This window comes from Chinchilla lanigera, unplaced genomic scaffold, assembly GCF_000276665.1.
Source record: "Chinchilla lanigera isolate Chin_1 unplaced genomic scaffold, ChiLan1.0 scaffold00158, whole genome shotgun sequence".
NCBI classification, from domain to species: Eukaryota; Metazoa; Chordata; class Mammalia; order Rodentia; family Chinchillidae; genus Chinchilla; species Chinchilla lanigera.
This window is the reverse complement of record NW_004955559.1, coordinates 1,889,948-1,900,127: the sequence shown is the minus strand read 5'-3', so window position 1 is coordinate 1,900,127 and position 10,180 is coordinate 1,889,948. Positions and strand designations below refer to the sequence as shown.

The window sequence follows — 10,180 nt, the reverse complement described above, 5'->3', positions numbered from 1 at the left end:
AGGGTCTCCCTATTCAGTTCATGCTGGCCTTGAGCTCACTTTGTAGCCCAGGCTGGCCTTGAACTTGCAACGATCCTCCTGCCTCAGCCTCCCAAGTGCTGGGATTACAGGCGTGCGCCACCACGCCCGGCAAAGAATCCAACACACTTTCTATGTAAGATGAAAAAATTGAAGGCTGGGCCTGAAGGTGACGTCAGATTGTCTGGGCAGCCGCGGCCCTTTTCTCCCCGGCACTCACCGTAGTCCTGCTGGCAGTACCTCCGAAGGCTCATGCGGACCCTGCTGTCCGAGGTGTTGCAGTAGTTTTGACACTGAGGGTCTGGGGAGGGTCAGGCTGTCTGCAGCGCGCTCCTGAGACCTGGGCCAGGGTGTTCTGCCCACCCATCCCCCCACTGCAGTGTGATGGACAGCTGGGATGTCCACACCACCAGGACACAACTTCAGAGTCCCGGCAGCCCATCCCGGACCCTACTTGGTGCCTGGGCATCTCACTGCCTGACTGTCTTACCAGAGCTTGAAGTAGCAGGGGTAGTGGCAAGAGGGGTAGCGGTCTCTGGAATTCCTGAGCCCAAAGGAGAAATCTGATTTAACCTCTTAGTCACCCTCCCCCAGGAACCCAGGCAGCCAGCCTCCCAAGAGTGTAAGGGTCATTTGCCCTTCTCTCCCAGGACCCAGGAGTCTGCACCCCTCCTTATTCTTCCTCCAGCCCCCTTCTCCCCAAGACTGAGGAGTCTGGAATTTCAGTGCTTGGCGTCTCTGAGGACTCAGAGTCCTGCCTCCACCCCTAGCTCCCATCTCTGGGCCCCACCTCACTTGTCTACTGAGATCGGGGCATCTCCTGCCCGCTGTCTCAGGACTTGGGTCCTGCCCCTTGGAACTCACGCTGGCAGGGCATCCTGGGGGAGCGGCTCTGCTGGTAGCCCAGCCCACAGCGGTTGCACGTCAGGCCTGTGACCCCTAACTTGCAGGCGCACTGTCCACTGGTCTGGTTGCAGGTACCTCCTGTGGCCCCAATCGGGTGGCACTGGCAGGCTATGCAGGGAGAGGAGTGGGGGTGTGGAGCATCAGGGACCCACATGCTTCCCGCTATACTCGCATTCTCTCCTCCCCACTCCTCCCCACGATACTGGAGTGCAGGCCCAGCCTCCTCCCTCACACCCAGGCTTCCCTTCCCTGCATCCTTTTCCCCTCACCTGGCTTCACGCTGCACTCACCCCTGCAGGCCTTGCGGCTGGTGATGGGCTGGCTGGGGTCCCTCCAGAACCCAGGCTGGCAGTAGTGGCAGTGGCGTCCTGCTGTGTGGTGGCGGCACCGCTCACACACACCCCCACTCCGGCCACCCGACAGCCTGAACAGCTCAGCACTGAAGCGGCAGCGGCGGGCGTGCTGGTTGCAGGAGCAGGCTGGGAGTGAGAGGAGCTGCCTGTGGGAGCCAGGCTTTCGGCCCCCTGGTCCCCAGCTTCCTCCCTACTCAGTGCCCCCAGGAAAGGAAATGAGATGAGGGCACAGTGTAAAAGCCTGGGGCTCCCCGGGTGAACGTGGGCCCCAGAACGCCTTCATTCTCATCTAGAAGTGGCTGCACTTGACGGAGCTGTGAGCTCCGGGCACAGTGACTTTCCCAGCGGCTCTGTGAAGCCCGGTGCTGAAGGAGCCGGGGAGGGAGGGACAAGGGACAAGGCCGGTGGGCAGACCGCCTGCCTGATCTCCATTCCCAGGGCTGGGTCTGCTGCTCTCCTTAGCTGGCTTCCATTGCTGCAGAAGGGCATTTAGCGTTTACCTCACAAGGCTTGCCAAGAGAAGCTGCTCCCCCTGGGCCTGGCGCAGAGTGGGTATTGGGCTCTGAGTGCTTCCAGATGCCAGCCACTGTGCGCTGAGCGCCTCATCTATTTCTTTTCTTTTTCTATCCTTTTTTTCAGGGAGGCAGCTGAACACCAGGCCTTTGTGCCGAGTTACATCCCAGCCCTTTTCATTTTCTATTTTGAGACAGGGTCTCACTGAGTCACTAAGTTGCCCAGGGTGGGTTTAAACCTGTGATCCTCCTGCCTCGGCCTCCCAAATTCTGGGATGACAGGTGTGCGCCACCATGCCTGGCTGCTTGATGTGTTTCATTCTCACGGTGGCTCTGTGAGACTGCCACCAGCCTCTCCCTACTTCACAGATGGGGAAACTTGCAGGGGTTTCTTTTCTCTAACAGCTTTTAACATTCCATTCTTGTGTTGAATTTCTGGACTCTTGACTGTTATATGCCTTGGTGTAGATTTCTTTTGATCTGGGCTAGTTGGAGTTCTACAGCCTCACTTAGTCAGAGTGGGAAACTTAGGCACAGAGAGGTGCAGTCACCCGTCCAAGGCAGAGTAGCCTGGAGGTGGTCAGAGGCGGGATTTGAACCCTGGCACTCTGGAGGATGTTGCCCTTTCCAGGGAGCATTTATCAGGTTGTCCAAGGCAGGGGCTCACAAGCCTCACTCCTTATCACAGTCACCAGGGCAGCGTTTTAAAAACTACATCAGTTCCTAGTCCATACTGGTGCTCACTGGGCCCAGGGATCCATATGGCTAGCAAGATGCTGGTGTTGGGGCCCCTGGGCCGCTCTTGGGGAGACCTGGGTTGAAGGGGCTTTTCACTCAGAAAGGGTTGAGACCCCACACTAGCAGGTCCCTGGGGGCCTGGCAGAGTTGTGGGGCCGTCAGGGAGAAAGGCTGTCCTCTGGGCCTCAGTCTGCCCTGTGCAGTGGGGTTACCAGCCCAGACCCTGTGCTTGGTGGCATTAGAGGTGGCAGTGCTGTGCAGGTTTGGTAAGGGGTGGGGACAGAGTCAGGCTGTGGATCCTTCCTGACCCGAGGGGAAATATAAGTCTCAACTGGGGAAGTGCAGGAATATTGGGGACCTGGCCCATCGTGGTCCCCAACGTGGGAGCCTAGCTTGCCTCATCTGAAAGACCCCTCCCCACAGCCCTGGGGGTCTTTCTCATCCAGGTGTGGAGCCTGGTGCCCTGCTCAGCCTCAGTGCTTGTTGCAGTCCTCAGGAGGACAACCTCCCTCACGCCTAGGCCCCGTTCAGGTCCAGGATGCGGCCCGCACCAACCCTGGGACAGAGGCGTCCTCCCTCCATCCCCTGCAGGCCATGGCCGAGGCCCACTGAGTGGAGGCCCTGGGTCTCGGGGGCAGGGAGCAGATGCAGGAAGGAGGGAAATCTGGGGGGATGAGAACAGAGGGGAGCTGAGGACCCAGGATGGCCTGTAAGTCAGTTCATGTGACACTGTGTGCAAGAAACGAGGGGGCAGCAGCACACGGGTGTGCGCGGGCGGGGGGAGCAGGTGGGAGTCAATGGTGCACACCTCTGAGGAGGGCCCAAGCCTGGAGGCTCTGGAGCCCCAGGAGGAGGTGCGGCGTGCTTAGGGGCCGGGGCGCTTGTCAGATGATCTCAGTGCTGCCCTTGCTGGCTGTGAGGCCTCACCTTCCACCCCGATGGCAACATGGCAGGTGCCCCAGGAGTGTTCTCCTGCGGGTCAGGACTGGGCCTTGCCCCAGGGCTTGGTGAACACTAACTACCACTTCCCCACTACAGCCCCGAGGGAGCACTTACTGTCCCCACTGGATGAACCCCTGGAGGTGGTCACTTGCCTTGGGTCACACAGCTGGTGAGCAGAGGAACTGGGACATGAGCGCTGGCTGCCCGCCTGGGCCACGCTCCTGTTTATCCTCCTAGAGCACCCAGGGTGACAGCACCCGAAAGGAGCTTGGCAGGGATAAGCTGAGGCCCAGGAGGGCCCAGCTGCCAGGGGCCTGGCCCCACACACATGGCAGCTGTGTGTCTTGTGCAGGGGACTTGTGACCTCTGGCCTCAGTCTCCTCATCCGGGAAAGGGGTTGCTGACAGTACTGCCTGGCATGTGGTAGGTGCTAGGGAAGCACATGCTTTGTACTTTCTCTCTGAGTTGCTTAGAGAAGCTGCAGGGCGACCAGCTGCTTTGTCCCTACCACACTCCTGCACCCTCACAGTCATCACTGTCCCATGAGTGCCGGGTGAGTCTGGAGCCCCACCCCCATAGCAGGCAGGGGTGCCTGAGTGTCTGGGTTGGGATGCAGAGCAGGCAGAGCAGGACGGGCCGGGGCCCAGGGCCCGGGACAGTGCAGGGAGCAGCAGGGAGCAAGCCCTTGTGGGGAGGGAGAATGCACCCTGCACCTTTAGGGGTCAGGGCCCAGCTGCCAGGGAGGCTGGGGCTCAGGCAGGGCCTCGGACTCACGCAGACAAGGATGGGGATGCTGGGGTGTGGCAGGTCGCCAAGGCCAGTCGCGATGAGATGGGCGGCAGCTCTCGCACCCTGGGCCAGTGGTGTGGTGGCGGCAGCGGCAGCGGGGAGGCCGGGCACGGGTGGCACAGCGGGCAGCGTGACCGTGGCACTGGCAGCGGCCTCTCACTCCAGCTGCTGCCAGCCCTACCCGGCCCCCAAACTCCACACGGAGGTGGCGTGCCACCACCCTGGCCTTAGGGCCTGCTGGGGAGCGGAAGGTCACCCTCTCGGGGCCCCCCAAGGCTCCGGGCCAGGCGGCTCTGCGCCACAGAGGCCTCCAAGGACCCCCAGCGGCCCAGGCAGCAGACAGAACAAGGGCTGGGGGCCCTGGGGTGCAGAAGCGCAGGCTGACGGACGTCAGGAGGAAGGGGCCATCCAGGTCCAGGGTCAGGCTGCCATTGCAAGTAGCCCCGGGGCCAGAGCCCATCCCTGGGGAGAGGCCACAGGCCTGAGGGCAGGAGGCGGCTCCACCACTGGCCAGCCGGGTCACTGGCGGGAGGCAGAAGCGGGGACGGCCGCCAGGATCGTAGCACGGATCTGAGGTGGCCTGGCCCAGGAGGAGCAAGAGGGCAAAGGTCACAGGCATGGTCCCGACAGAGCCAGCACCTGCAGAGGAGAGGTGGCCAGTGGGACCTCGCCGTCAGCCTCTACCCTGCTCCCGAGACCCCCTGCAGAACCCAGCATTCCACCCAGCCCTGCCCAGGCCCCACCCCGCCTGCTTAGAAGCGAGGAAAATAGTTCCATCTGGGGAGAATTACTGTTTACACAACCCAAAGGGGAAAGAACGCAAGCAAAATTGAGAATTTTGCCTGAACTAATCCGTAGCTTAACACCCCAGAGTTATCCGTCAGTGTTGAGGGGCTGGGCCCCCGGGGAGGGCGCACGGGGAAGGGGCGGGTGAGAGGGACAAGAGGGACGGCAGAGGCCTCCAGATGCTGAAACCTAGATGAGGAGACCGGAGCGGAGCCGTGCAGGCCAGGGGACTGCAGATGCCGAGGACTCAGTGACAGAGACAGAGCCGGGGACAGAGGCAGAGACAGCAGACAGAGAGGAGGAGCGAGGCGCACAGGCCGCGGGGACGCGCCTGGCACAGAGAAGGTCGGGCGACACAGACAGACCCGGAAGGCCAGGAGGTGAGAGAGACGGGCTGAGCACGCCGAGCGCACAGGCACATCGAGGATCCTGGGGATGAGGGTTCAGGCAGGTGGCCCAGAGCCTAAGGGACAGGACAGCCTGCAGGCTCTGGCTCGGGGAGGGCCCGGCTGGTGGTGCCCGGCGGAGGATCAGAAGCAGGAGGCTGAGGCCTGGCCCGGGGAGCAGCACAGAGGCCTTTCCCACGTGGAGCCCTAACCTTGTTCTCCACAGCCCTGGCACGGAGGGGATTATCACCAAACATCCCTGGCCTCTCAGCCTCCCTGCCACCCAGCCCAGCCGCGCACATCCTTAACTCTTTCCCCCCCGGGAGCTGAGAACATGGCCGGCAGATGCCTGGGTCTCCTTTAGAGCCGGGGGTGTCGGGACTTTCTGATCATCCAGCTCCTCCTGCCACTCTTGGCCTCAGGGCTTGGGGATCAGAGTGGATTCTCCACTCATCCTCAGGGCTCCGAGCAGATGGGGGAGCAGATGCTGAGGGCGGTGGGTAAGGAGGGAGGAGAGAGGCAGGACGGTGGGGCTGGGCGGGCACCAGATGCCAGGGGCCCGAGGGGCCAGAAGTCCTCACTGCCACAGGTGGCTGCAAAGACAGCCCTCCGCTGCCCCCCACTGTCCCCTTGGAGGCCAGCAGCCCCCTGAGGAGCCCACTCGGGGCTGGGGATCGTAGGACCTTTCTGGGCCCCTGCCTGGATCCCTGGCCCCAGATCTGCACCGAGGCTGGCTCCCCGGGTGAAGTCCACGCAGCCCCTGTGCCCCACTGTTGTCGCCATGTGCGGACTGTGGCTCCCCTGCCCCAGGCGACACCCTGGCCCCAAGACTGGAGCCATTTTGTGCTTGCTCGGTGGCCAGTAGCCCTCAGCCGCAACCTACTTCAGGCCTGGCCCCCACGTAAGAAGGTCTCTTGCTGGATTGTTCAGGGGGTCCCACTTTCCTGCCCTTAGCACTGTGAGGACCCAGGCCCTAAGCCCCCAGTAGCCTGGGATATGCGAAACCGGCCCCTGGCACCACAGAGCCCAGCTGTCGGCTCTAGCCTCCACCCCACTTTTCAGGAGCTGGGCCGCTAGGCCCTCGCAGACCCACTGTTGGGCCCTGGCCTGGGCAGCCTGCGTCTGCGCAGCGCCCAGGCCCCCTCCGGCTGCTAACATGCGCTCCCACCCGAGCCCAGGGTCCCAGGCATCGCCAACCTGTGCCACAGAGTCCGCAGTCGGTCCCCACATGCTCCTCCCGCAGGCTGGTGGCGGTGGGCTCCCTCGTGGGCTCCCGGAGGAACGGAGGGAGTGAGATGAGTGGCTGCTCTTGGCCCAGGCTGGGGGTCTGGGCGGGAGCTGAGAGCAGAGCCCGCAGAATCCAACACCACCCCCTCCCACAGTCCCCTCACCAACCGCAGCCACGCTCTCCCCGCAGGGACCCCGCCAGCTACGCCACCCGAGACCTTGTGGGATGGGAGCGCTGCCGCCCCCGTTGGGCCCACAGCCGGACAGCTCCCAGCAGGCTGGTCCAGGGGGATCCAGACATGTAGGACAGATAGGTGCAGGATGGGGTCCTGGGCCTGGGGTCCCCGCTCTACCCTTACTTGGCCCAGCCCCACCAGCTCCCGAGGGCGCGGCCTGCCTGGCCACGTGGTGGCTCGATCTGGCCCTGACCTGTGGAGCCGCCCTGGCGTCCTCGCCGTGGGGAATCCGCCCGGCACTGCCTGGAGCTGACCCCCGGCTGGCCCCGCCCCACACGCCAGAGCTGAGGGTTAACTGAGCGTTAAGGTCAGTCGCTTTCAAGCCCTCAAAAGTCCATGCTCTCGGAAGGATCAGACCCGCCGCTGAAACCCAGAGGCCTTGGCGCGAAGGGAGTGGGAGGGGCAGCGGGGAGTGAGAGCCTTGGGGAGACAGTGAGGGTCCTGGAGGCCACTCCCGGTGGCCAGTGTCCAGATGCCTGGTGCTTTCCTCCTAAAATTCTCAGACAAATGCCTTCTTATCCAAATGGCTTTGACTAGAAAAATAAGGTTTTTGTCACTTCCCCTTGAGAAGATCCAGGGTGCCCGGAAGCCAGCACATTGCTGCCATTCAGCCTGGGTGCCCGGGACGTTGGTGTAGCATGGTGTGGTCCTGGACCCATGGGGATGTGGGGGCCACTGCCCTGGGCCAGCCAGCAGCCATGACTCTGGCTCCAAGTGACCCTCAGAGCCGGAAGGAGCAAGGACAGGGACATCGGGTTGACTCTGAAAGCTGTGAGGAGGAGCTGGCTGTGAGAGGAGGGGGTGGGGCCGAGAGACCCCATGTAGGGGGGACACGTGGCTCAGGTGAGGGGAGCTCAGTGGCAGGATGACTATCGCAGAGCCCATGGTGCCATGAGGTCAGCCAGTCCTGACCAGGCTCTTCCCACCTGCCGGACCGCTGTCTTGCAGAGACCTGTGAACAGGCCCCCAGGCCCAGGCCTTGCCAGGCCCCCTTCCAGAGAGGGGAGTCGCTGAACAGCAGTAAGGCATTCTGGCCAGAGGCTGTCAAGAACGGCAGCCGCCTTGGAGCGGGCTGTGATCTGTGACACAACATCAAGGGGACACTTGGTAATGCCTGAAGGAGGCCAGGGCAGCTGCTGAGGCCAAGGGGATGCTGGTGCAGAGGCTGGTTTTGCTGCTAGAGAATCGTGGAAAGTTTGGGCCTTGCTACGTTTTCTCTTCCTCCCCATCCATCCATCTGTGGGACAAGAGGTCCCTAAGCTCCTGTCCCCTGGAGCAAAGTTTGCTTTCTTCCTCACTTTTTTTTTTTTTTTAAGACAAGGTCTTGCTCTGCAGTTGATATTTCTGTTTTGTTTTTGTTTGTTTGTTTTCCGGTACTGGGAATCAAACTCACAGCCTCGCGCTTGCCAGGCAGGTACTGTGCCGCTGAGCTAAATCCCCAGCCCCTCGCTCTGCAGCTGAGACTGGCCTTGCACTCACTTTGTAGCCCAGGCTGGCCTCAAACTCGTGGTGATCCTCCTGCCTCAGCCTCCCAGTGCTGGGATTACAGGCATGCACCACCAAGCTGGGCCCACTTTCTTCTTGATTGCCTGAGTGGCCCAGCAATTAGCAACCCTGTAGGCACCCCTGGAGGTAGGTGGGGAGCAGCCTAGGATGTGCCCCTTACATGGAGTAGACTTCTTGGGTGTGCTGGGGGACTAGGGCTCCCCAAGTCCTTAGACCCTCACCCTCAGGCTCCAGAGGAAGTGTCAGGACCTGCTAGGATTCCTTGCTCTCAGGAGTAACAGAAGCTTCAAGACAGCACAGGAAGTGTCTCTGAGCCGTGCCTGGGGAATGGGGGTCTACTCTTGGACATGCTCAGGTCTGGGACTGGAACCATGGCTGTGTGATCTAAGCAAGTTGCTTAACCTCTCTGTGCCTTGTTTGCTTCACCTCTTAAAAGGGGATTAAAATGTCACCTATCTCCTGGGGACACTGCCTTCTTACCTGCACACTCTGGCCAGATGTGTCCCCTAACCTCCTGCATAGACCACTGCACATCACCCAGGGGAGGAACTGGGCTGTATCCGCATCAGACTTGTTACTGTTCATGCAGCAAAACCGAAGGCTCACACTCAGAGAAGTGAAGTCTGCAGGAAGCCCCAGGCTTCATTAGTGAGTTTGTTGGCCAGTTGTTCCCACCCAGAGGAAAGCAATCACGAGCAGCGCTGTGAGCACCTGCAGCACCCCAGCCCACCTCCCTGGTTCAGTCCGCTCCATTTTCTGGCTGCTGAGGCTGATGCCGCAAGGGGGAGCCCTTGGGACTGCAGGAAAAGCGGGGCGGCACCTCTAAGGGCCTGGCTAAAGGAAAACTCCAATCCCTCTTGCAGCACTGAAGAATTTTACTCAGCGTGGTGGCCCATGCCTGTAATCCCAGCTGTCTGGGAGGCTGAGGCAGGAGGATTGATACGTCAAACCCAGTTTGGGCAACCTTAGGGATTTAGTGAGACCTCATCTCAAAAAGGCAAGCAGGGGACTGAGATGTAGCTCAGTGTGAAGGCCCTAAGTTTGATCCCTAGTACTGAGAAATGTCTTGACTGGTTGGGGCTCTTGGTGGACCCAGGGAAAAACAGTAGCAGGATGAGGGAAATATAGACAAAATAAGAATTGATGTCAGGTGGGGGTCCTCTTGCTACTGTTGGGAGAAGAACTGCCCAACAACTGTACAGCCTTCATTTATACTCTGGAGAGATTGATGTCAGTCTCAACCTCTCTACCTAGCAACCAGCTAACAAGCTGCAACAGCAGCTTGGAAGAGCTCCTCATGGCTGGAAGAGCTCCTCATGTTCTCCAGCGAGCTTTGTCCTGCATGTGTGATTGATTTCCAAATTCAGCTGCTCCCAACAGCTCTCTCTCTTCTGTTTTGTAAGTGATGGTTGTTTAGTCGAAGTTGGAGAAGCTGTGTTTGGAGAACTCTGTAGAAAACCTTTTTATTTATTTATTTACTTATTTTTTTTGTTGTTTTGAGACAGGGTCTTGCTATGCAGTTCAGGCTGGTCTTGAGCTCGCTTTGTAACCCAGGCTGGCCTGGAACTTGCAACAGTCCTCCTGCCTCAACCTCCCAAGTGCTAGGACTACAGGTATGCATCACCATGCCTGGCAACCTTTTCATTCTTGATGAACTTACTCATTTAGGCTAAAGATTCTCAGTCCAAAGACTCTAGAGGGCTGGGGATTTAGCTCAGCGGCAAAGCACCTGCCTGGCAAGCGCAAGGTCGTGAGTTCGGTTCCCGGTACCGGAGAAAAAA

The 10,180-nt window shown here is 60.4% G+C and overlaps 2 protein-coding genes across 2 annotated transcripts in view; one reads left to right on the top strand and one right to left on the bottom strand.

Moving 5' to 3' along the window:
• The window catches only part of Ntn5 (netrin 5), a gene marked incomplete in the record, with an annotated part of 8,778 nt that extends 1,632 nt beyond the window's left edge, over window positions 1–7,146 (bottom strand). Inside the window, 7 exon segments of the mRNA XM_013508995.1 lie at window positions 239–319; window positions 509–562; window positions 883–1,032; window positions 1,194–1,403; window positions 4,244–4,897; window positions 6,628–6,768; window positions 7,087–7,146. Coding sequence (XP_013364449.1) covers window positions 239–319; window positions 509–562; window positions 883–1,032; window positions 1,194–1,403; window positions 4,244–4,877 — 1,129 coding nt within the window.
• The window catches only part of LOC102006400 (galactoside 2-alpha-L-fucosyltransferase 2-like), a 17,621-nt gene continuing 12,663 nt past the window's right edge, over window positions 5,223–10,180 (top strand). The window contains exon 1 of the mRNA XM_005412939.2: window positions 5,223–5,424. Coding sequence (XP_005412996.1) covers window positions 5,238–5,424 — 187 coding nt within the window. The 5' untranslated portion in view covers window positions 5,223–5,237. The remainder of the gene's footprint in view (window positions 5,425–10,180) is intronic.